This window comes from Diorhabda sublineata, chromosome 4 (assembly GCF_026230105.1).
Source record: "Diorhabda sublineata isolate icDioSubl1.1 chromosome 4, icDioSubl1.1, whole genome shotgun sequence".
NCBI lineage: Eukaryota > Metazoa > Arthropoda > Insecta > Coleoptera > Chrysomelidae > Diorhabda > Diorhabda sublineata.
Window position 1 is genome coordinate 35,106,925 of NC_079477.1, and position 25,961 is coordinate 35,132,885.

The window sequence follows — 25,961 nt, forward strand, 5'->3', positions numbered from 1 at the left end:
CCAATCTACCCTCTTCGATGCAGTCCAATTCGAATTGGTACGATCGATTGAATATTTTTTCTATAAACATCGTAATCCAAAATGTTACACGTGAAATTTATATACATCATTTATCTACTATATATAATACCTTTATGCATATATCTAGGATCGTAAATTCCTTTGTCTCTATCCGTCGTGTATTTGTTAAACATTTCGTGAATATAAAAATCTTCTTTTCCGGGTCGCGTTAACCAAGAATATCTCAAAAATATTATCATTAAATAACCGTTTTAAACTGTAAGTTTTCGTAATTAATAAACCCCCTTTAAATAAAAAATTTGAAACGACTATGTCTAAAGAATATTCTCGAGCGCCATCTCGACGGATTAACCGTAAATACGAATATGAATTAACGTAGATTCGTTTGTATTAAACTTGGGCACTTGGATAACAGATGGCGTAAACGTTATTAAAACTAATTTTTAAATTTACCTTTCTTTCAACATCATTTTTTCCAAAATTTTCGGATGAATAACTGTGGGTTTTTTTTCGGGTAACTCATCGTCGGCATACTCTATCGGTACGCAATATTTCGCTAAATTACTTTGAGTCACTCTAGGTCTGTCTGTAGCCGTAAATTGAGACGACGATCTAAGTGTCCTCGTCACATCCCCTATATAGTAATCTTTCGGTTGGCGAGGGGGTAGGGTAAACATTATTATTATCGGAAAAAATAATTAGAAATGAAACGATTCAAATTAACAACTGTCAATATCTGACAGTATTGAGGGGTGAATTTCATCATGCTTACCAACCGCTTTGGTAACTTTCGAAGCTATTGCATCATGCGATGTATGAAATAATGCACATTACCTGTGGTAGTAGGGATGAACGGAAATACGCTGCGCATATGAACGTAGTATTAGTACGGAGGATTGTGAACTAACTTTTTTAATGCTTAAAAATAATCCGTAAATATTATTATTTAAACTCCCCCGGTAGTTTTTATTTGTTTCGGTATGAAAGAAAACGAATCGAATGTACGTAATAGAAATTAATTAAGAACAAATTGATCTTTATTAGCAGGGGTTTTTTGAATTAATTATAAACGTTAAAAATAGATCGGAAAAACCTGATTGGAATTATACAGATAACCTATATTTTGCAATAATAACATTTCAGTAAGACGCATCGATTTAAAATTATTTCTTACGTTCGCATTTATGATATATTACGTAAATAATTAATATAATAATACAAATTTGAAAAAAAATCGATATAGTAGAGGCGATTATGTACTGCGTTTCTTTATAGATTTTTAGTATATTGTATTTGAATCGGAAGAAATGAACGAATCGAATTCTACAATATCTAAAAAAAATATTTTTTGCTATAATTAAAATTTTTATATAAAATTTTACGATGTAATACAAATTTTTTTTAACGGATATATTTTACCGGACTAACTAACCTAAACTAACGGGTGGGGGTCGATATAAATCGACACCTTCTGAAGCGGGAATCGGCGGCGTCAAGTTACTAGTAACTCACGAACATTAGTTTACGTTAGACTGTAGTCAAAATTGTTTTGTGTATATTCGTTATCGTGTAGTTATGCTTTTGATAACACAATAATATATATTAATTTATTCAAAAATACGTAATTTAGGTGAGTTTTCTTTCAATTTAAAATCGATTTTTTTCAATAAAATAAAAGTATTAGCACTAATTACTTTTTTAACAACTTTAAAATACATATATTATCAGTAGATACGTTTTTAGTGTATTTTCAAACGATTTTTTTTAAACAGTTTATTCATTTCGAAAAATTCATCTTATAATTAAAAACATATTGTAGTATAACCACCACGTGTAAGCTACATAACCTAACAAATCATTTATATATCGATACGAGGTGATATACAACGAAATCTGATTGAAATAAATATTAAAATATTATACGAGGGTTATAAGTAACGTTTATGGTATTACAAAAATGATATATGTGTAAAAATTTCATTATCCCTTCTACTTTTAGTTAAATTTATAAATTCGTCTCATATATATAGGGTGATACAGAATAATTTTCTATAATATACGAAATTAATTTAAAATCTATTGTTGGTAATTTTTAATTCGTGTTAATTAACCTTAAAAAAGTGCATTCACTTTGTATACGATTTTAAACTATGCGCGTGTTTATTTTTAAAAGTCTGCTGACCGCGAACGAGACCGAATTATTTTCAGAGAATCGTTATTCGATTTAAAAATGAAATAGTACGTTTCGTATTAATTCCCTTCATCGTTTCCTCCGACGACATTGAATAAATGAACCTTACGATGAATGGGTCTTATGCGGATGACGTAATTTTTTTTCATGGTTTCGTTATCGATATTTTATTTTAAGCGATTTTTTTATCTAGAAAGCAACTACAATAAGTTAGTTGATAACTGGGTGATGATGATAATAACACCGTAACTAATCTAATCGATAAATTAGTCAGCTAAAAATTATGACGATATTGTTTATTTTTAAATGTCTTTTATGGTACATGTTGGAGTTACGGGGAATTACCGATTTTATTGGAATGATTTTGTAATTTTTTTATATATTTTTTTACGTGGAAATTATGTCAATAATAGTAATGAAATTCAGTAAATTGAATAACGTGTTGATTAGAAAAAAAAAAAATTGAAATGGCAGACGTCGCTTCATTAAAATTATCACACTTGATGACGCAAATCCAATTTTTTCAATAATAATTTGTTATTTTGAATGAAAATTGACGTTCTGTTTTGCATATAACCAATAATAAAACATGCGAGTGGGTAGTTTCTTGATTTATACACCAAAATAATTATCTAAATTCAGAAAAAATACGAGACCTTGTAATTTACTTTCCTTTTGGGATTACCTACTATAAAATTATTTTTCTATATATTTGCCTGTATCTCACAAACTGTACCTTTATATTTTAGCTCTATTAATTTACTATAAATCGCTCTATAATACGTGAAATGTCTTGTAGTTTGCTTTCACTTTTCAATGATACACCCTCGTAACTTATTCCATATCTCAAAAACCTATCGAAATATAGATTTCCATTGGGGTTCTATCGATTGAACAGGAATTGATATTTAATTATGGAATTTATCAAATTTCTAATTTTACTAGTGTCCATTATACAGGGTCTTGTAGTTTGCTTTCACTTTTCAATGATATACCCTCGTAACTTATTCCATATCTCCAAAACCCATCGAAATATAGATTTCCATTGGGGTTCTATCGATTGAACAGGAATTGATATTTAATTATGGAATTTATCAAATTTCTAACTTTACTAGTGTCCATTATACAGGGTCTTGTAGTTTGCTTTCACTTTTCAATGATATACCCTCGTAACTTATTCCATATCTCCAAAACCTATCGAAATATAGATTTCTATTGGGGTTCTATCGATTGAACAAGAATTGATATTTAATTATGGAATTTATCAAATTTCTAACTTTACTAGTGTCCATTATACAGGGTCTTGTAGTTTGCTTTCACTTTTCAATGATACACCCTCGTAACTTATTCCATATCTCCAAAACCCATCGAAATATAGATTTCCATTGGGGTTCTATCGATTGAACAGGAATTGATATTTAATTATGGAATTTATCAAATTTCTAACTTTACTAGTGTCCATTATACAGGGTCTTGTAGTTTGCTTTCACTTTTCAATGATATACCCTCGTAACTTATTCCATATCTCCAAAACCTATCGAAATATAGATTTCCATTGGGGTTCTATCGATTGAACAGGAAATGATTTTTAAATATGGAATTTATCAAATTTCTAACTTTACTAGTGTCCATTATACAGGGTCTTGTAGTTTGCTTTCACTTTTCAATGATACACCCTCGTAACTTATTCCATATCTCAAAAACCTATCGAAATATAGATTTCCATTGGGGTTCTATCGATTGAACAGGAATTGATATTTAATTATGGAATTTATCAAATTTCTAACTTTACTAGTGTCCATTATACAGGGTCTTGTAGTTTGCTTTCACTTTTCAATGATATACCCTCGTAACTTATTCCATATCTCAAAAACCTATCGAAATATAGATCTCCATTGAGGTTCTATCGATTGAACAGAAATTGATATTTAATTATGGAATTTATCAAATTTCTAACTTTACTAGTGTCCATTATACAGGGTCTTGTAGTTTGCTTTCACTTTTCAATGATACACCCTCGTAACTTATTCCATATCTCAAAAACCTATCGAAATATAGATTTCCATTGGGGTTCTATCGATTGAACAGGAATTAATATTTAATTATGGAATTTATCAAATTTCTAACTTTACTAGTGTCCATTATACAGGGTCTTGTATTTTGCTTTCACTTTTCAATGATACACCCTCGTAACTTATTCCATATCTCCAAAACCTATCGAAATATAGATTTCCATTGGGGTTCTATCGTTTCAACAGGAATTGATCTTTCACTATGGAATTTTTCAAATTTCTAACTTTACTAATGTCCATTATACAGGGTCTTGTAGTTTGCTTTCACTTTTCAATGATATACCCTCGTAACTTATTCCATATTTCCAAAACCTATCGAAATATAGATTTCCATTGGGGTTCTATCGTTTCAACAGGAATTGATCTTTAATTATGAAATTTATCAAATTTCTAACTTTACTAGTTTGCATTATACAGGGTCTTGTAGTTTGCTTTCACTTTTCAGTGATACATCCTCGTAAATTATTCCATATCTTCAAAATCTTCCGAAATATAGTTTTCCCTTGGAGCTCTATTGATTGAACAGGAATTGCTTTATAATTGTGGATTGTTTCAAATCTCTAACTGTACTGGTATCCTTTATACAGGGTCTTGAATTTGACTTTTTAGTTTTATCAGTATAAAAATGAATTCCCTTCTTACTTTTTTTATATCTCTAAATCTGTTAAAAATAGAGCTTCATACTAAAATTCGATGTTTTTAGGAAGAATCCCTCTGTGATTATCGAAATTTTCAAATTCACAAATATGCTAATTTTCATTATACGGGGTCTTAAAGTTCACTTTCATCAATAACATATATCAAATCGAGTTTTCTCGTATTTCCGTTCAAAATAGAGCGTCATATTATTATCTTATCTCTATATATAGACACTTTAAAGGATGCACGAATAATCCAATTGAAAAAACGTGATCTATTTTTAGAATACTTTTAAATCGCGTAAATATTTAAATAAAATGCAACACAACTTTTTATTCGTATAAAGATTACGTCAGAAACTAAAACACAGAATTATCTGATCCTCGTGATCCCATCACAATAACTACCAGATAAGATTTTTTTATTTAATCTACTACTGGCGCCACTCGTACATCAACGTGTCGTCGACAATTACGTTTCCCAAAATTTTCTTCTAAATGTGAAAAGTCAATAAAATTTTACACGATTAAAAGCCAATGAAATTAGATCGTAAAACTCGTTCCAAAATTACTTGGCTACTTTAATTGTTTAAATATACAAGGGCGATACTAAAAGTTTATTAAAAATACGTATTTTTAAAATTTAAATTGTTATCGATCGGATTCGATATATTCCAGTTTCAATTTAAACCCACATTATCCGATAATGTGGGTATCGAAAACAATTTATTTAAATTTCACATATTATGCGGGTGTTTGTTTGCCAAAAATACGTTTCAAAAGAATAGTTTATAAATATGAACAAGGTTAATCAATTATTATTATTATTACTTCTACTACTACTACTACTTTTGAGCGCAATATTTATAAATAATAACAATCGGGTTTAAATGATGATTTGATATTAAAAAAAAAACATATACGACGCTACTACGAGGGTTGTCGCGAATGAATATTTTGGGATCTGAGTCTATCGAAGATATTGTATATTAATCAAACGCCTTGCATTACTTTTGTTCATTTCTTTAGTCGGATAAATTATTCAGAACTGTTTTTATCGATCTTTCGTGCCGATTCACGTAAACTTTTCCCTCTAATGTATCTATTGTACCCTGTTTCATTGTATTGTTGTTTTGAAATCTTTCGGGAATCGACATCAGTCCACTTAAGAAACTTAGCTATTATTAAAGAATCAACTTCGTTAAATGTAAATTGGGAAGTTAACAATTATTTGTTATAATTTAATCTGTGTTTTTTTGTTGCTACGATTTCTTTGTTACAGATATATACTTCTTCAAACAAAAACACACATCGTTTATTATTCACTATGGTAAGTTATGTTTATTCAAAAATATGATAATGAAATCGCTTAGAATTGTTTGTATTCGAAAAAAAAACGTTTTTTTCAAGGTCGGTTATATTTTTAGATGATCAACGTAAATATTATTAATTCGAATCATTCAGAAACGACTTTTAACAATGAATTTTTCGTTTTTTTTTTATATTCCTATTAGATCGCGACTCTTTTTAGGACATATAACACCCTGTTTCGAAATACTTTAATATAATTACGAGGGATGTACGAGATATATAAAAAAATGTTTGTTTTGGTAGACATTACTTTACAGGCAACCCTCGTACTTACATATCGACATATTCCGATTTCTTTTTATCACATTTCTCAATTAATTTATTATAGAACTGAGTTATCGAAAAAAAAAACGTTTTTTTCTAGGTCGGTTATATTTTTGGATGATCAACGTAAATATTATTAATTCGAATCATTCAGAAACGACTTTTAACAATGAATTTTTCGTTTTTTTTTTATATTCCTATTAGATCGCGACTCTTTTTAGGACATATAACACCCTGTTTCGAAATACTTTAATATAATTACGAGGGATGTACGAGATATATAAAAAAAATGTTTGTTTTTGGTAGACAATACTTTTCAGGCAACCCTCGTACTTACATATCGACGTCTTCCGATTTCTTTTTATCACATTTCTCAATTAATTTATTATAGAACTGAGTTATCGAAAAAAAAAAACGTTTTTTTCTAGGTCGGTTATATTTTTGGATGATCAACGTAAATATTATTAATTCGAATCATTCAGAAACGACTTTTAACAATGAATTTTTCGTTTTTTTTTTATATTCCTATTAGATCGCGACTCTTTTTAGGACATATAACACCCTGTTTCGAAATACTTTAATATAATTACGAGGGATGTACGAGATATATAAAAAAATGTTTGTTTTGGTAGACATTACTTTACAGGCAACCCTCGTACTTACATATCGACATATTCCGATTTCTTTTTATCACATTTCTCAATTAATTTATTATAGAACTGAGTTATCGAAAAAAAAAAACGTTTTTTTCTAGGTCGGTTATATTTTTGGATGATCAACGTAAATATTATTAATTCGAATCATTCAGAAACGACTTTTAACAATGAATTTTTCGTTTTTTTTTTATATTCCTATTAGATCGCGACTCTTTTTAGGACATATAACACCCTGTTTCGAAATACTTTAATATAATTACGAGGGATGTACGAGATATATAAAAAAAATGTTTGTTTTTGGTAGACAATACTTTTCAGGCAACCCTCGTACTTACATATCGACGTCTTCCGATTTCTTTTTGTCACTTTTCTCAATTAATTTATTATAGAACTGAGTTATCGAAAAAAAAACGTTTTTTTCTAGGTCGGTTATATTTTTGGATGATCAACGTAAATATTATTAATTCGAATCATTCAGAAACGACTTTTAACAATGAATTTTTCGTTTTTTTTTATATTCCTATTAGATCGCGACTCTTTTTAGGACATATAACACCCTGTTTCGAAATACTTTAATATAATTACGAGGGATGTACGAGATATATAAAAAAAATGTTTGTTTTTGGTAGACAATACTTTTCAGGCAACCCTCGTACTTACATATCGACGTCTTCCGATTTCTTTTTGTCACTTTTCTCAATTAATTTATTATAGAACTGAGTTATCGAAAAAAAAACGTTTTTTTCTAGGTCGGTTATATTTTTGGATGATCAACGTAAATATTATTAATACGAATCATACAGAAACGATTTTTAACAATGAATTTTTCGTTTTTTTTTATATTCCTATTAGATCGCGACTCTTTTTAGGACATATAACACCCTGTTTCGAAATACTTTAATATAATTACGAGGGATGTACGAGATACATAAAAAAATGTTTGTTTTGGTAGACATTACTTTACAGGCAACCCTCGTACTTACATATCGACATATTCCGATTTCTTTTTATCACATTTCTCAATTAATTTATTATAGAACTGAGTTATCGAAAAAAAAAAACGTTTTTTTCTAGGTCGGTTATATTTTTGGATGATCAACGTAAATATTATTAATTCGAATCATTCAGAAACGACTTTTAACAATGAATTTTTCGTTTTTTTTTATATTCCTATTAGATCGCGACTCTTTTTAGGACATATAACACCCTGTTTCGAAATACTTTAATATAATTACGAGGGATGTACGAGATACATAAAAAAATGTTTGTTTTGGTAGACATTACTTTACAGGCAACCCTCGTACTTACATATCGACATATTCCGATTTCTTTTTATCACATTTCTCAATTAATTTATTATAGAACTGAGTTATCGAAAAAAAAAACGTTTTTTTCTAGGTCGGTTATATTTTTGGATGATCAACGTAAATATTATTAATTCGAATCATTCAGAAACGATTTTTAACAATGAATTTTTCGTTTTTTTTTATATTCCTATTAGATCGCGACTCTTTTTAGGACATATAACACCCTGTTTCGAAATACTTTAATATAATTACGAGGGATGTACGAGATATATAAAAAAAATGTTTGTTTTTGGTAGACAATACTTTTCAGGCAACCCTCGTACTTACATATCGACATATTCCGATTTCTTTTTATCACATTTCTCAATTAATTCATTATAGAACTGAGTTATCGAAAAAAAAAACGTTTTTTTCTAGGTCGGTTATATTTTTGGATGATCAACGTAAATATTATTAATTCGAATCATACAGAAACGATTTTTAACAATGAATTTTTCGTTTTTTTTTTTATATTCCTATTAGATCGCGACTCTTTTTAGGACATATAACACCCTGTTTCGAAATACTTTAATATAATTACGAGGGATGTACGAGATATATAAAAAAAATGTTTGTTTTTGGTAGACAATACTTTTCAGGCAACCCTCGTACTTACATATCGACGTCTTCCGATTTCTTTTTATCACATTTCTCAATTAATTTATTATAGAACTGAGTTATCGAAAAAAAAACGTTTTTTTCTAGGTCGGTTATATTTTTGGATGATCAACGTAAATATTATTAATACGAATCATACAGAAACGATTTTTAACAATGAATTTTTCGTTTTTTTTTATATTCCTATTAGATCGCGACTCTTTTTAGGACATATAACACCCTGTTTCGAAATACTTTAATATAATTACGAGGGATGTACGAGATACATAAAAAAATGTTTGTTTTGGTAGACAATACTTTTCAGGCAACCCTCGTACTTACATATCGACGTCTTCCGATTTCTTTTTATCACATTTCTCAATTAATTTATTATAGAACTGAGTTATCGAAAAAAAAAACGTTTTTTTCTAGGTCGGTTATATTTTTGGATGATCAACGTAAATATTATTAATTCGAATCATTCAGAAACGACTTTTAACAATGAATTTTTCGTTTTTTTTTTATATTCCTATTAGATCGCGACTCTTTTTAGGACATATAACACCCTGTTTCGAAATACTTTAATATAATTACGAGGGATGTACGAGATATATAAAAAAATGTTTGTTTTGGTAGACATTACTTTACAGGCAACCCTCGTACTTACATATCGACATATTCCGATTTCTTTTTATCACATTTCTCAATTAATTTATTATAGAACTGAGTTATCGAAAAAAAAAACGTTTTTTTCTAGGTCGGTTATATTTTTGGATGATCAACGTAAATATTATTAATTCGAATCATACAGAAACGATTTTTAACAATGAATTTTTCGTTTTTTTTTTATATTCCTATTAGATCGCGACTCTTTTTAGGACATATAACACCCTGTTTCGAAATACTTTAATATAATTACGAGGGATGTACGAGATACATAAAAAAATGTTTGTTTTGGTAGACATTACTTTACAGGCAACCCTCGTACTTACATATCGACATATTCCGATTTCTTTTTATCACATTTCTCAATTAATTCATTATAGAACTGAGTTATCGAAAAAAAAAACGTGATTTTTTTTTTAATTTCTAGTCTACGAAGTCTCAAAACGCCGAAGCGGAATTAGACAGTTTTTTACCGCAAGATAATTCTAATACTAACGGAATAACAAAGTAAGAATGAAATTAACGAAAAATCGAATTTTTTTTACTATTTTTGTAATTATTTTAGATACAAACTTTCTTCTACGGGTGATGTGGAATCAAATCACGCGGTTTTCGATCCGTTCAAAGCCAGACAACTTGCTCACCCTGTATCGTAAGTTTAAATATCGATGCGATTGGGTCAATGCGTCATATTGTTAATTTTTTTTTAGTAATTGCGATACTCTCACTCATCTTTTAAAAGCTTCCTTAGGAACCGGAATATTATCCATGCCGGCGGCTTTTAAAGCTTCCGGTTTAGGCATGGGGATTTTTTTAACGATCGTAGTATCGGTCATTTGTACACATTGTTCGTATATTTTGGTAAGTTAACCACCAAACAATTCAATCGAAAATTGAATCAATTTACTTTTAAAATAATTACTTTTTCAATACTCCCGGTAGTACACCTTTATACGTTCCCTGATTATGTCTTTTAGAAATGTCTCGAAACGTTTTTAGGTTACGAGTGCTCACGAATTATATAAAAAAACGAGACGCACCCAAATGAGTTTCGGGGACGTGGCAGAAGAATCCTGTCTAAGAGGTCCTGCTTGGGGTAAAAAATTCGCGCCTTACGCTAGGTAAATATAATTTTCATTATATCCCCCGTATAATAAAACCGCATTGAAAATATGTTTATATTCAAATTTTTTTACATTTTTTATAAATTCGATTTTTTCGTTTACCGGGGTGTTACTAAATTCGTTATATATCTCTGATACCGGGGTCGTACAAATTGTTTTCAATAGATATTCGTATTGACCGAAAAGGAAAACTTACAACATCGAAATGAGAGTAAAAACATCGATAAAAGCCTAAATTCATTATAAATTTTCATGAAATCGATATTCTTTTATATCGGGGTCGTACAAATTGAAAATTGATTTCAATAGATATTCGAATTGACCAAAAAGGAAAACTCACAACATCGAAATGTAAAGTAAAAACATCGATAAAAGCCTAAATTCATTGTAAATTTTCATGAAATCGATATTCTGTTATACCGGGGTCGTACAAATTGATTTCAATAGATATTCGAATTGACCAAAAAGGAAAACTCACAACATCGAAATGTAAAGTAAAAACATCGATAAAAGCCTAAATTCATTGTAAATTTTCATGAAATCGATATTCTTTTATATCGGGGTCGTACAAATTGAAAATTGATTTCAATAGATATTCGAATTGACCGAAAAGGAAAACTTACAACATCGAAATGAGAGTAAAAACATCGATAAAAGCCTAAATTCATTGTAAATTTTCATGAAATCGATATTCTTTTATATCGGGGTCGTACAAATTGATTTCAATAGATATTCGAATTGACCAAAAAGGAAAACTCACAACATCGAAATGAAAAGTAAAAACATCGATAAAAGCCTAAATTCATTGTAAATTTTCATGAAATCGATATTCTTTTATATCGGGGTCGTACAAATTGAAAATTGATTTCAATAGATATTCGAATTGACCGAAAAGGAAAACTTACAACATCGAAATGAGAGTAAAAACATCGATAAAAGCCTAAATTCATTGTAAATTTTCATGAAATCGATATTCTTTTATATCGGGGTCGTACAAATTGATTTCAATAGATATTCGAATTGACCAAAAAGGAAAACTCACAACATCGAAATGAAAAGTAAAAACATCGATAAAAGCCTAAATTCATTGTAAATTTTCATGAAATCGATATTCTTTTATATCGGGGTCGTACAAATTGATTTCAATAGATATTCGAATTGACCGAAAAGGAAAACTTACAACATCGAAATGAGAGTAAAAACATCGATAAAAGCCTAAATTCATTGTAAATTTTCATGAAATCGATATTCTTTTATATCGGGGTCGTACAAATTGATTTCAATAGATATTCGAATTGACCAAAAAGGAAAACTCACAACATCGAAATGTAAAGTAAAAACATCGATAAAAGCCTAAATTCATTGTAAATTTTCATGAAATCGATATTCTTTTATATCGGGGTCGTACAAATTGATTTCAATAGATATTCGAATTGACCGAAAAGGAAAACTTACAACATCGAAATGAGAGTAAAAACATCGATAAAAGCCTAAATTCATTGTAAATTTTCATGAAATCGATATTCTTTTATATCGGGGTCGTACAAATTGATTTCAATAGATATTCGAATTGACCAAAAAGGAAAACTCACAACATCGAAATGAAAAGTAAAAACATCGATAAAAGCCTAAATTCATTGTAAATTTTCATGAAATCGATATTCTTTTATACCGGGGTCGTACCGATTGTTTTTGATATACAATACAATACCGAAGAGAAAGGTAAACTTATTCGACATATAAATATAACGAATTTGATTTTTGTATCAAGATTTTGCTAATATCTTCACTAGATTTACTCAGAAGAGTAACAACGAAATACGAGGGATAATCGTAATTAATTTTGAAATACAGATTGTTCACTCTATTTTTCGACTAGCTCCCGTATATTTGAAAAAAAAATGTTGTATACTATTTAGTGAATCGTCTCGTATTTGTAACCGACACGAAAATATTTTTTTTTTCATATATTTATCAGGTGGTGTTAAGTTCTAACAAAAATGTTCATTTTTTTTGAAAGTCCTGATATAGGACCTTTTCCTCTGCATTTTTTTGTACGCTAACGCTCATTTTGTTGGACGAACGATTATTCTTGATTTACCAGGGTGTTAATAATTGTTTTATTTCAATTACAGACAAATAATACAAATCGGTCTTCTTGTAACGTATTTTATGACGTGTAGTTGTTACACTGTGATAATGGCGAACAATTTCAACTACGTCGTCAACCATTACATAGGTTACGAAATAGAAGTTCGAAAAACTATAGCGATTTTATTGGTGCCGTTAATATTTTTGGTATACGTACCGAATTTGAAATACCTGGCGCCGTTTTCGATGGCCGCTAACGGTTTCATGGCCGTCAGTTTAGGCATAACTTTCTATTATTTGGTGATAAATTTGAAAGAAATAAATTCCGTACCGATGGTAGCGCCGATTAGTACCATGCCGATATTTTTCAGCATCACCATATTCGCCATCGAAGCTATCGGTGTGGTAAGTTGATACATCAACGAAATTTCGTCGGATAAAAAAGTATTTTTTCTGTTTTTCGTCTATAGATAATGCCGTTGGAAAACAACATGGGATCCCCGCAATCTTTCGTAGGATTATGCGGTGTTTTGAATCAAGGTATGAGCGGAGTCACCCTCGTATATATCTTGATAGGATTCTTCGGGTATTTGGCATTCGGCGATAACGTCGCAGGCGCGGTCACGTTAAATCTCCCGAAAAACGCTTAGTAAGTAAACATTTATTTGTTTTGTAACCCTCGTAAGTGTGAAAATTTGTTTCAGCGCCGCTCAAGCCGTCAATATATTAGTGGGGGGAGCGGTGTTTTGTACGTTCGGGCTGCAATTTTACGTGTGCATCGACATCATGTGGAATTTCATCAAAGATCGTTACGCCAAAAGACAACAACTCGCCAATTACGTAATGCGTACCGTAATGACGTTCCTTTGCGTTACGTTAGCGATAGCGGTACCGACGATCGTGCCGTTCGTTTCTTTGATCGGGGCTTTTTGTTTTTCGATATTAGGTCTGGCGGTACCGATCGTCATCGAAATGTTGACGTTTTGGGATAAGGGATTCGGAAAATTCAATTGGAAAATTTACAAAAATATCGTTGTAGTTGTAGTGGCCGTTATGGCGCTCATTTTCGGCTCTAAATCTGCCATCGAAGATATAATCGAAATGTATTCGAGTAATGCTTTAATGAATAATGATACTTTGTATAATTCGACGTCGGTTTCTTCTATAAACGCCTCATCGATTCTAATCGAAACTACGACGGATTTATCGTTGAATTCGACTGTGTGAAAATGGGAAAATTCGTTAAAAAAATGTGATTTTTTTTATAAAATTTTGTATCATCCTGTATATATATTCCATTCGAAGAAATTTTTTATCGAATTGGCATTTGAAAGCAAAATTAGAAAGAAATTTATCAATTTTCAGGGGGCGATTTATAAAAACTGGAAAATCATTTTTTCTGTGATTTTAGATTAAAAAAAAATCGAGTTTTAACCTTTTTTCTGTGATTTTTGTTATCCAATTTATATGTATATGTACCGAGTAGTATTTTATATATATTTTTTTGGTATTTATTAATATTTTAAAATATTTTCCGCGGCTTTTTCTTCGATATTTCCGCATTTAACAAAATTATAAATAAATCGATCGACATATATTTGAAACACCCTCGTAATATTGATAACATACTAAATGATCGAGAGAAAGCCGCATCACCCTGTACGTATTTAAAATTAATATTAAGTAATTTGTTACTTATATTCTTTACCATTTAGTATAATTTTTTATTATTATTATTATAGAGGTTAAATTTTGGTCATTTTTTAAATTTAAAAATTCTCATTTTTTTCCTTTCGACCACTGAAACTATCTCACAACCCCCGTGGATTCATACTTTATTTTCTTTCCCTTTTTTTTTCACCAGCCATTAATATTTAAACCGTTTTAACCCCATTCCATCTATACTACAACATTAATTTACAATATTTATACACTGCTCTACGTAAAAACATTATTTTGCAAACTGTGTCTCGAAAATGCAAAAAGTGATTTTTGTTATATTTTTTTCTCCCTTAAAATAAGGGAATAATATTTTTAGATGGCTTTCACCAAAGCTCCCTATAAAAATTTTAATGTAGTGTAGTTAATTTACTTTATATTCAATAAATAAATTTTTTATGTAGAAGAGTTTATTTTTCCAACCGTTAAAGTGTAGTGCGACCAGCATAGATTAATACTAAGTACGCCATCTAATGCAGAATGTCCAAACTACAATATAAATTCTACTAATTATTAACTCATTGTGCAGTTTATTGAAGTAAACAGTTTGGGTATTATCGAGCAGATGGCGCTGCGTGTATTAAAAATTAAGTATAACAATGGAGGACTATTGGAATAATAACGGACTCGCCCTCTATGCCAAAGTACACCGTAAACCCCACCAATATTTTCCTGCACAGTACTTTGGGTATTATCGAACAGATGACGCTCCGTGTAATAAAAAAGAAAATTCAGCAATGGAGGACTAATAGATTAATACCTGACGCCGCGCCCTCTATGCCAGAGTGTCCGAAGTACGTTCTAAAATCCACTGCATAAAAGATCTGAACGGAAAGTTTGGATATTGTCGAACAGATGGCACTTTCAAAAATATCCAAATATAAACTTTTTCTGGTTTTCTCAGGGTTTTAGGTTTAATAAATCAAACAAAATAGATAAAACGATATTTTATTTCTACAATATTAAGAAATTTATACCTAGTATAGTAAGAAAATCACTTTTTTCGTGAATTTCCTCTCTCTATACCAAACAAGTGGAAAACAACAAAACAAATTTGGTAATTAAATAAACGCAAATCTTCAAATAACAATTAATACCTAGGCACTGTATATAATGAGAAATAGAATATTAAGAACGAGCCATTTTTTAATAATATATATAATTAATCCACAATTCAAACGTATATATCTATAATACAAATCTGAGAAAATTTTCCGTCGAGAAAAATCGAAATTTTTCAATAACTCATCGCACCACGGTCCATACACCTCGACCGACATCGATTCCCAAACTTCCTTTTTTTTTTTTTCAATGTAAAACTACCCCGGACACGTAATTAGTATATGCACCCCGACCGACGTTTTATTGCAACCGTATTTCATACGATACGAGGGTGATACGAAAGTTTCGTTTCATTCCGAAGCCGCGATTTATCGATTCGACAATTTAATTGACGGTTTCTCGTTCGAATGGGAAATAATTTCGAAATAAACGAGTTTTTTATCGATTAAATTTATTACAGAGGCACGTGATAAAGTAATTCGATTAAATATTATGATACTTAAAAGCAATTCTTTTTATTGATGTATTTATAATCACGTTTATCACAAATATGACGAAATGGAATTTCGTGCGACGCGGTTAATCCGTGTTTCAAATAAATAACTTGAAAAAATAAATTTGTTCGGCCACACAAACGACCTTATTCGGCCCCGATGGATTTTCTACCTTTTAAAAATTGTGTTAGCTAACCGTCGCGACACCGGTTAGTTTAAGAAGGGCTTTATTCGGTTTTAAGTATTTTTTCAAACTATTTAAAGAGATATTTGTTATTTGCGAACCGTCGCCGCGCCGGATACTGTACGAAAGGCTTTATACATATATAAAAAAAACAGATAAGCGAAGAAAAAAATGGTTTTAAATATTTTTTGAAACTATTAAATGATAATTTCCATTATAAAGGACCATTAGCGGCGCCGGTTGGTGTGCGAATGGCTTTAGGAGAAAAATTAAATTTTCCGGTTTTTCGACGTTCGAAAATAGATATTCGATACTGAAAAACAAATAAATAAGTACAACAAAAAAATAGCATTTAATTGAGCCCAATTCACCAAAAAAAAAATGAAATTTGAAATTTTCAAAATTTTTTTTAAACAATTATTTTATTTTTTTTTTCTGGTGCAGGCCCACGTTTTTGTTCTAAATTTGTTTTACATTTTAATCGTTATTATCAATTTACAAAATATTTTAATACTAATTTTTTATTTCCGATGTTTTTTTGGAAAGCAAAAAAAATCCGTTTCGATATGTGGTGCGCTCAAACTTTTTTCTCTTTTTCATCCTCGAGCTGCGAATCGCTACTATCGCCGGCTACGCTTCTAAAATCCACCCCGGCAAAAAAAAACCAGTTACGAATACGAATAAACAAATAAAAAAAAATAAAAGAAGAAATACTCACTTGGACGGTTCGACTATAACGCTCTGCTCTACCATCTTTTCGATATCTTCGATCAAATTAGCCGCTCGATCTCCCGCCGCACTTTTAACGTTACAATCCACACTCTCCACTTTATTATCCTCGACCTCAATTTTCTTTTCCTCTTCGTTCGTTTCCGGTGTATTAACATCGAATCGAACCGAACTGAAATCCGCCCAACCTCCGACGGTATCTTCGCTTTGACCGGCCGCCTTCCAAGGATCGCTGCCTCCGAACGACGTCGAATCCGACGTCGTTTCTTCGACGGCGATTTTCGGCGAAGTCCAAGCTACGAAAAAACAAAAAAAAATCGTATGTAAAACGATTAATTTCGATTTATTTATCGAACTCACGATCGATTTCCATGTTATTATCGTCGTTTCCGGTCGGTAGTTCTTCGTCGCTATCGCTGCTATACGCCGCTTCGTTTCTGTCGTTTTTTTCTATGACAGTTTGAAAAGTGTGTTCCCTGTCGTCGAATATTTGATCGTCGGCGTCGTCCAAAGTATTTATACTTTGGGCGCAAACCTGTTTGAATATTTCTTGTTGTTGAACCATATCCCCTTCCGATAAATCGAAATTCATTTCCACCCTCGGTTCGATCGATCTAAATATTACGAAACAACAAAAAATTCAACACACTTTTCGATAATAACCCGTATATCGTAAATTAAATTGGAAAAAACTGATAATATATTTGTAGAATCTTTATATCGCCCCTCGTATCTTTACTGAAATTGAGAATAATGAAAATAAAATTTCTCGAAAGTTTTTATTAACCCTCGTATATAGAAATAAACTTATTGTGCAATTGTAATCCCTCGTATTTGTAATCAAAATAAAATTAGAAATAATTGTAATACACTGGATGTCCAAAATTAGTATATTCTCTATATACTAATATCTTGGTATACTTCGAAAAATAATGAAAATTCATTTAATCGAACGCCATCTAGAGGCTAAGAGCTTAATCAAAAAAATATAAACGTCGATGTTATAGGGAACTGTAATGTAAAATCTCGTAGTTCTATTGGAAAACAATAGATCGCGCTGTGAATTATTTAAAGAAATTTTCAAGTGGAAAATTTGAAAGAAAAACTTACTGGAGCGTATCGTTTCCGAGATTGAAAGCGTCGTCGCTGAAACCGCTGTAACCTTCTATAAATTGTGACGTCGAATTCTGTATCTGATACTGGAAGAACATCTGAAATAACTGTAGTATAAATACAGGGGGAAACAATTGAAAAAAAAAAAATTAGTACCTGTTGTTGTAAGGCGCTCGATTGAGGAAAAGGGATGTCGCCGTAATCGTCGTTATTATCCACCGAACTATTAGGATGCGCACCTCCCTAAAAAGAAAATTCCCCTTAAAAAAACGAAAAAAAATATATGCAAAAAAAACTTACTAATAAAGTTTCTTGTATTTTATTCGTTTCCTCCAATGTGGTTTCCTTGAATTCGTCTAAAGACTTAGCGACTTCCGGTAGATTATCTTTGAGATAATGTCCCAATGAATTGTTACATAACGTTACGATTTTATTCATTATACTTATCAGATGACCCATGTATCCTTTACGGATACCATGTAATTGGGATCTGATGAAATAATAATAGAGATAATTGAAAAAAATTGGGGGGTAGAGAGGTAATTGGGTTTAACTTACTGTTGTTCGTCGTTCTCTTTCCAAGCGTTTATTATTCTTTCGATAACTCTACATTTAGATAACAACTGCAAGGAAAAATATGAAATTTATTATACTGGATGTCTCAAGTAAGTAGGAATAAGTGGAAAGATGTATTTGACGAATATTTTGAGAAAAAATGTAAAATTAAAAATTTATTATACTGGATGTCCCAACTAAATGTATTTCATGAATATTTTGAAAAAAAGAATATGAAATTCATTATACCAGATGACCCAAATCAGCGACTTGTTTTGATTTCCAAATTAGTAGTAGTAGTAGTAATTTTTCATCAAAACATTGAAAATTTAATATTAAATATACTGTATGTCCCAATTAGTAGATTTTATGGAAATTATTTCTATATAAAAAATAAAAAAAAAGAGCAACGAATTAAAATGTAACACCAAATCGCGATATTAATAATAAGTACGTCCCGTATGAATAAAATCAAAAATTACTCACGTGTTTACTTAAGGCATTAGAAGTTTCGTCGTTATCGTCGGACGAATGAATTTTCAAAGCTCCCATAAGGCAATTTTCGACCTGAGTATGCAAAAAATTGTTCCACTGATATTTAAAAAACAGATCCAGCAACAGGGACAACGTTTCGTTCATTTCGATCTCCTTCAACAATTCTTGATTATTAGTAGATATCAAAGCAGAGAATAATTTCGTTACTTGCAAACGGATATTACCCAAAGGGGGATCCAATATACCAACGGTAGTCGATACGGGAATTTGCTACAAGAAATGAAAAAAAAAAGGAAAATCAAAAAATCGACTTAACTGAGACGATTTCGATAATATGTATCACCTTCGGAGGATCTACGAGCAAATCGTGAAACTGTTTGATTCGATCCTTCATCACTCTTGTCGTATTCGATATGCTCCTTTGTTTTTGTTCATTATCGCAAATTTCTTCGTTGATATTCGTCCCGTACAAATTTTGTGTCGAACTGAATTTCGAAGCGTTCGATTGATTGAAATCCAAAAGTGATATGATCACTTGGATACCGCCGACTATTGCGCTTTCACTTTTCTCCTCGCCCGATAAAATGTAATCCAATAGAAGCGATATCGTTTCGGAGCTGGAACGATATAAAAAACAAAATTCATGACATTTGAAGACAAATAAATTCTGTTTTCAAAATCAATCAGAAGTTTCGGTTCAGGTCATTTGAACTACTGCGACAATTACCATATGAAATCGATAATCTTTTGGATGGAACATTTGAGCTACTCGCGAAAGAAATTATGTTTTAGATCATTGGTAGTATTGAATAGGTTGGGTCATTTGAACTACTGTGAAATTCAGCCATTCCGATTATCCACAAATTTTTAGGTGAATCATTAGAAATTACGTTCTAATATCATTAGAAAGTTTTGTTTCAAGTTATATGAGCTACTAAGACAAGGAGGAAAAATTATTGAGCACAGAAACATCTGGTAGAATCATTTAAACTAATTTAAGAGAATATTTTTAGATCAGATCATGTGAAACGATATTTTTTTTTTATTTTTGGTTAATTATATCACTCAAATTCGTCATTTGGATTACCTACACACTTTTGTATGAGTCATTTGAACTACTATGTCATTTGAATCGTTTATTTGAGCTCAGGAGAAATTTTTGAGGTACGATCATTTGAACTACTTGATGCAAAACTCAATTTGAGTGAAATATACTTACGATTCCAAAGTATTAAGCAAGGGATCCGGATCGACTCTCTCGACGGCGTTCTTCTGATTATCTCTAGCTATCCTAATGAAATCACACAACAATTGAGCAACATTATAATGCCTCTCTTTATCTACTTTAGGATTCAGAAGAGATATCAAAGATTGTATGATATTTTGACTGTCTAACCACTGAAAATAGGAAAACTATCCATAAAACCGAAAGTTAATTATAGTATTTACACTCACATTCAATATATTCTGATTCATTTCAATACCTTCGACTTGCGTCATCAATTTGAGCATGAGATCCATGATGGCGGAAGTGCCTAAGTGCTTGAGCAGTAACGATATGAAGGTGTCTTTAGCTTTTAAAAAATCTAGGACCTGTAAGCACGTGAACTGATACGATAGCCAGTTCTGTTTCCGTAGGAATACCAAATTCACCACCATATAAACATTTTTTTGTGTTCGTAGCAAAAAGAAACGAAGAAAAATTCGTATTATAAATCAATAATATCTAATAATAAATCTAACTATTCATATAAAAGCCGAAGCAAACTATCCAGTATCACAAGTTTTATAATAAAAAAGATTTAAATCGATTATTTTAGTGGAGTAGTTCAAATGTACCGTGAAGATAAATCTACATATGAAACAAGTGATACTGAATAGTTTTTTGTTTTTTGGAGCAGTCAGTGAATCTGAATTCCAACAAAATATATAAAAGAAATTAAATAAAAAAGCGATAAAATAAGCGGTTAATAAATAAGAAATAATATCACAAACCTGCTCAGTCTTCTTAGCTATAAGGGCACCCATAACTTTACTAAAATACGAAGCTAATAGTGGATTAACTGGTTGATCGGACTCCAAGAATGTATACAACTTATCTAAAAGTACTTTATCACTAGCCAATTTTTCGTTTAAAGCGGGTACATCACAAGTAAGTAATTCGCATGCTATATTCGGATATTTAAATCTACTCCTCTCTTCGATTTCAACAGAAGGTTCTTTCGTTATCAAAGAGATTAGTTCTTCCATAATTTCGGTTTTTTGTAGACTACAAAACAATTTATAAAAAATATCAAATTACTCGTATATTATTATATAAAACGCTTACTTACAATTCTATAAGCATTTTATTTTGTAGTCTACATTCGTTAATTATATCTTCAGAATCCATAATTTCTTGTATAGTAACATCCTATTAGAAATAAATATTCAAATAAACAAATAAATTAATTAATGTTATTTTAATATACATACCTCTTTGGCTAACAGAGCCTCAATTTGGGTAGAAGTATTATGTTTCCAGAACATGATAATATAATTATCTGTAAAATGCAATTATTTCGTAATAACAACAATGATATAATAAAAAAAATTTAAATAACAATATACGTAAAAATTAGTTTCTGTCAAACAATATAAATTACTTTAAAATAATCAATAACATATATTAAAACGTATATTATATAATGATATAAAATAAAATTTCAAAGAATAAAACAGAATAATAAAAAAATACTTACTTTAGAGTTATTGTTTTACAAGTTTTAGTTTGGGTTCATTTAAAATTGATATATAAATGTTCACGAATCACAAACATAAATCCATTAATTCTAAATATCATATCACAAATTTCACTTTGATTAAATAATAAAAAACGTATGTTATTCGTAATAACCTATTAATGAAAATAATTCCGTAGAATGGTACAAACGATCCGCCATTCCAAATTCACAAAGCACTTGTTGAAATTCGACGCGATGACAGATGCGAAGCGCTAAATTCAAAAAATAATATATAAAATTATAATAATTATACAAATAGTTGCTATAAGATAATAATCTATCATATTGTTATAATAAAACGCCTTATATATATACGATTATAATAGAAATAATCAATTAATATTATTTTAAATTATGTTTCTATGTACGGTACAATCGGGAACTAAATGTTCTTCTCCTTTTTTAAAAATTGACATTGACAAGTTAGAATTGTGTAAAAGAAGAAAAACAGTGTTACCAAGGTACGAATGTATCTATAACCCTAGTTACCGTTCCATAATAAATCAATTTATAATAAATCGTGTGTAGTTAAAATATTTATTATCTATTTATTATTACATAACGGTGCTAGAATTTATTAAAATGCTATCATAAGTATTCGATATATAAATTATATGTTAAAACCTCGTGATCGAAGTGCGTGTATGAATGTATATTGAGTAGCCGCGATTTTTTTGACAGTTTAGTGCATACACCTGTCTTGTGCCCTAAAATTTTTCGAAAAATTAATTATAATTCTTATAATGTCAAAACATAAAGATAACCGTTGGTCTAATTACGCGCTGAGAATTATAATAAATACAGTATCCCATCCATTCGAATACGCGAAAGTATTAATACAGGTTAGTTTTCATATTTTTTCCATCGTATATCATCCTTAATTTTGACATTTTAGATCGGCTACGAACCGATTCCACCAAAAGCTACAAAAACCCTATTCGGAAAACACGCTCTTAAATTACCAAACATTTTTGAATATGGTAATAAATTATAACATGTAAATTTCCCGTTTAAATAGTTTTTTTTTGTAGTAAAACATATTAAATCTGTCGACGGGTTCGTTGGTTGTTACAACGGATTAGCACCGAAAGTATGTGGAAATTTAATGAGCGCCATCGCTACACAAAGACTTACGGATTATTTCCAACCCCCTGTAGAACAAGAAGATTTAGAGGAAGAACCAACAGATGAACAACAGTCAGTTTTGATTTACTGTATAAAATATTTATTATTGTCATGTTTTGTTATTATTTTAGGAGAAAAAATTTTATAAGAGCCCTTAAATGTGAAGTAATGACGCATTCGGTTGCTATAGTCGTTAGTCAACCTTTTCACGTGATTACGGTTAGAATGATGGCTCAGTTTATTGGAAAAGAAACTAAATACGCGTAAGTACAATTATTTATTAATAAAATAGTGTTATACCAATAAAAGTTTTTTTAAAGTTTGTTTTTATTTTTTTGGTGGAATAAACCGAAGATTAACCCAAATTTTTGCTTTTGCTATAATAATTGATGGAATTGTAAAAATATGATTTTTAGGGGTATATTCAGTTCAGTTCAAGAGATTTACCGCGAAAACGGTCTATTAGGTTTTTTTAGCGGCTTAATACCGAGACTTATCGGTGATATATTGTCGGTATTATTGGCCAGCGGTTTAACATACATCATAAATAGATATGTTATCGACGAGAAGGAATTGAAAGTTTATACCTCACCAACCATGACGGTAAATACAATTCCCCGTCAATTACGTACTTTTCTAATAAAATTTTCCTTTCAGTTTTTATCGACGACCATAACTTATCCGTTTCAAGTTATATCGAACTGCATGGCGGTAACGGACAGTGGTTTAACCGCTGGTTCACCCCCATATATGCCTCACTACAAGAATTGGATCGATTGTTGGGGCGATTTATCCAACAGGAATCAATTGAAGAGAGGATCTAGTCTATTAGTTCGATATTATGTCGGTCCTTCTATAATAATCGGAGGACAACCTGTACCATTTACTACTAACAATGATAAATTGATGTAAAATCGCACTTTTTAAATTATTTTTTACAATATTATAACGATTTTGTTTGTGAATAGAAAAATCTAGTTACTAATGTTGTTTTATTTAAAAAAAAATCACCTTTCAAATGAAACCCAAAAAATAATGTTAAAACGATGTATTAAAAGAAAACATATATAAAACGAAAAAATATTTGACACTTAAACGTATATACCAACCGATAATAGTAAAAATAATATGCCGAAACCCGAAAAAATTGAAGCTACCAGTGCCACCATTAATTCTTTTCGTAAACTTCTCGTTTTCTTCGTACTGGTCACTTCGTATACGAAAAACCAAGCCGTAAAAAATATACCGATCCCCAATAAAACTAGAGTTAAATGCGGAAACACAGCGGGGTTCACCGGAGACGTGTATCTCACTAATTTCGATGTATCTACCTAAAAAGACATTTCTAAAAATTTGATTCTAAATTTACAATAGAAAAATATTTACCATTATGTATTATTGCAAACGGAGCTATAGATATTTGTATATCAAAAAACGTGGACAATTTTTTAAAGATTATTATTAATTTGTGTATAACAAAATGTCAAAGTCAAAAACGTCAAATCGAAATAGTACACGTAAAAAGTGAATGCTTAATAGAGTGAGAAATACAAAAATATAACTCGTTAAAAAGAGATACAAAATTGTTAATTTATAGATCTGAAATACAAGAATAAAAATAGTGAGGCATATGAATATAATGTGATAGAAAGAAATACGTAACGGATTTAGATTGAGCAAAATCAAAACAGTGAAGTATTCAATTATAATGTGTTAAAAAGAGTTAGAAAATCGCACTGAATACAAGTCAACAAAATAATTGTTTATAAAATAGAAATTATTGAATTACTAACAAAAAATGTGAATAATTTTTAAAATTATTAATTTTATACGTAAAAACTGAACGTGTAATAGAGTGAAATATACGAAAATGTAAAATATAACTTGTTAAAGAGAGATACATAATCTATAATTAGTAGATCTAAAATATAAGGTTGACAATAGTGAGGTATACAAATATAATGTTATAGAAAGAGATACATAACGGATTTATATTAAGCAAAATCGAAATAATGAAGTATGCAAATTCGCATTGAATACTAGTCATAAATATAAATAATATAAATAGTGTAACTAATTTTGTTATAACAACTTTTTACTATTAACTACATAATGAAATGTATAATTCCATAATTTATATTCAAAATTTAATGTAGTAATCCATTTCGATACGATATTACTATCTTATATCATTCCTAGATGGTAGCACGCAACGTATATTCATTAATAAAGAAATTATATTAACACCAATTATACATATTGATAATTGGTAATTATAATATTTATTTATTTATCGCATATTCTAACATAGATTATGTGTATAATAATCACTTACTATGTGAGAAAAAAATTAATATTTAGTTTTATAAAAAAAAAATAAAGTCCTTTTTTAAAAAAAAATATATGTATATAGTTATGTACAAACATTATTAAGACAATTTTTGCTTCTAGAATAAGGTAATTTTCGAAATACAGTGTGAGGTGAGATTATTACTTCAACGGAAATATAATTTCTCAATGAAGAAAAATTACAGTTATAGTAAACTTGAATAAATAAAACAAATTGTATTAGAGCGATGGTATATTAAAGTTTATTTAAAAAAAAAGTCGATAATTTGAAAAAAAAAATTATTTACATAATAATTATAGATAAATCTCTATCTCT

At 30.0% G+C, this 25,961-nt stretch overlaps 4 protein-coding genes across 6 annotated transcripts; 2 read left to right on the top strand and 2 right to left on the bottom strand.

Annotated features, from left to right (window-relative positions):
• The first annotated feature begins 1,406 nt into the window (after positions 1-1,406).
• On the top strand, positions 1,407-15,159 carry LOC130443275 (proton-coupled amino acid transporter-like protein pathetic). The gene is made up of 9 exons (XM_056777831.1): positions 1,407-1,651; positions 6,205-6,252; positions 10,250-10,329; positions 10,388-10,474; positions 10,533-10,683; positions 10,822-10,943; positions 13,082-13,442; positions 13,508-13,686; positions 13,742-15,159. Exons 2-9 carry the CDS (start codon positions 6,250-6,252, stop codon positions 14,262-14,264), a joined length of 1,506 nt encoding a protein of 501 aa, XP_056633809.1. The 5' UTR covers positions 1,407-1,651; positions 6,205-6,249; the 3' UTR covers positions 14,265-15,159.
• A 528-nt stretch (positions 15,160-15,687) lies between these two features.
• Positions 15,688-22,539, bottom strand: LOC130443276 (serine/threonine-protein phosphatase 6 regulatory subunit 3). 2 transcript variants are annotated; one of them, XM_056777833.1, is made up of 15 exons: positions 22,130-22,539; positions 21,864-21,931; positions 21,722-21,801; positions 21,384-21,657; positions 20,844-20,981; positions 20,608-20,786; positions 19,732-20,005; positions 19,380-19,658; positions 18,897-18,961; positions 18,639-18,828; positions 18,495-18,581; positions 18,336-18,436; positions 17,586-17,839; positions 17,215-17,521; positions 15,688-17,134 (listed from the first exon to the last, which is right to left on the bottom strand). In XM_056777833.1, exons 2-15 carry the CDS (start codon positions 21,915-21,917, stop codon positions 17,074-17,076), a joined length of 2,343 nt encoding a protein of 780 aa, XP_056633811.1. In that variant the 5' UTR covers positions 21,918-21,931; positions 22,130-22,539; the 3' UTR covers positions 15,688-17,073. The 2 variants fall into 2 exon arrangements, with proteins under 2 accessions (XP_056633811.1, XP_056633810.1); XM_056777832.1 differs by having other exon boundaries at positions 20,844-21,014; positions 22,130-22,354.
• Positions 22,540-22,591: 52 nt separating this feature from the next.
• LOC130443277 (mitochondrial carrier homolog 2-like) lies at positions 22,592-24,281 on the top strand. Of its 2 annotated transcripts, XM_056777835.1 has the most exons (6): positions 22,592-23,013; positions 23,067-23,151; positions 23,203-23,368; positions 23,428-23,559; positions 23,713-23,899; positions 23,954-24,281. In XM_056777835.1, the coding sequence occupies exons 1-6, from the start codon at positions 22,915-22,917 to the stop codon at positions 24,206-24,208; spliced, it is 924 nt and encodes a 307-aa protein (XP_056633813.1). In that variant the 5' UTR covers positions 22,592-22,914; the 3' UTR covers positions 24,209-24,281. The 2 variants fall into 2 exon arrangements, with proteins under 2 accessions (XP_056633813.1, XP_056633812.1); XM_056777834.1 differs by having other exon boundaries at positions 22,611-23,013; positions 23,713-24,281.
• Positions 24,282-24,316: 35 nt separating this feature from the next.
• Positions 24,317-24,805, bottom strand: LOC130443278 (transmembrane protein 258). Its single transcript, XM_056777836.1, has 2 exons — positions 24,683-24,805; positions 24,317-24,627 (listed from the first exon to the last, which is right to left on the bottom strand). Exons 1-2 carry the CDS (start codon positions 24,683-24,685, stop codon positions 24,388-24,390), a joined length of 243 nt encoding a protein of 80 aa, XP_056633814.1. The 5' UTR covers positions 24,686-24,805; the 3' UTR covers positions 24,317-24,387.
• Between the last annotated feature and the right edge of the window lie 1,156 nt (positions 24,806-25,961).

Coding starts and splice junctions, on each gene's coding strand:
- LOC130443275 (XM_056777831.1), top strand. Junction 10,475..10,532: donor CAACTTGCTCACCCTGTATC/GTAAGTTTAAAT, acceptor ATTTTTTTTTAG/TAATTGCGATACTCTCACTC. Junction 13,687..13,741: donor AATCTCCCGAAAAACGCTTA/GTAAGTAAACAT, acceptor AATTTGTTTCAG/CGCCGCTCAAGCCGTCAATA.
- LOC130443276 (XM_056777832.1), bottom strand. CDS start 21,917: ATGTTCTGGAAACATAATACTTCTACCCAAATTGAGGCTCTGTTAGCC. Junction 21,802..21,863: donor AGGCTCTGTTAGCCAAAGAG/GTATGTATATTA, acceptor TATTTCTAATAG/GATGTTACTATACAAGAAAT. Junction 20,787..20,843: donor TGAATCAGAATATATTGAAT/GTGAGTGTAAAT, acceptor TCCTATTTTCAG/TGGTTAGACAGTCAAAATAT.
- LOC130443277 (XM_056777834.1), top strand. CDS start 22,915: ATGTCAAAACATAAAGATAACCGTTGGTCTAATTACGCGCTGAGAATT. Junction 23,152..23,202: donor ACCAAACATTTTTGAATATG/GTAATAAATTAT, acceptor TTTTTTTTGTAG/TAAAACATATTAAATCTGTC. Junction 23,369..23,427: donor GAACCAACAGATGAACAACA/GTCAGTTTTGAT, acceptor TTATTATTTTAG/GAGAAAAAATTTTATAAGAG.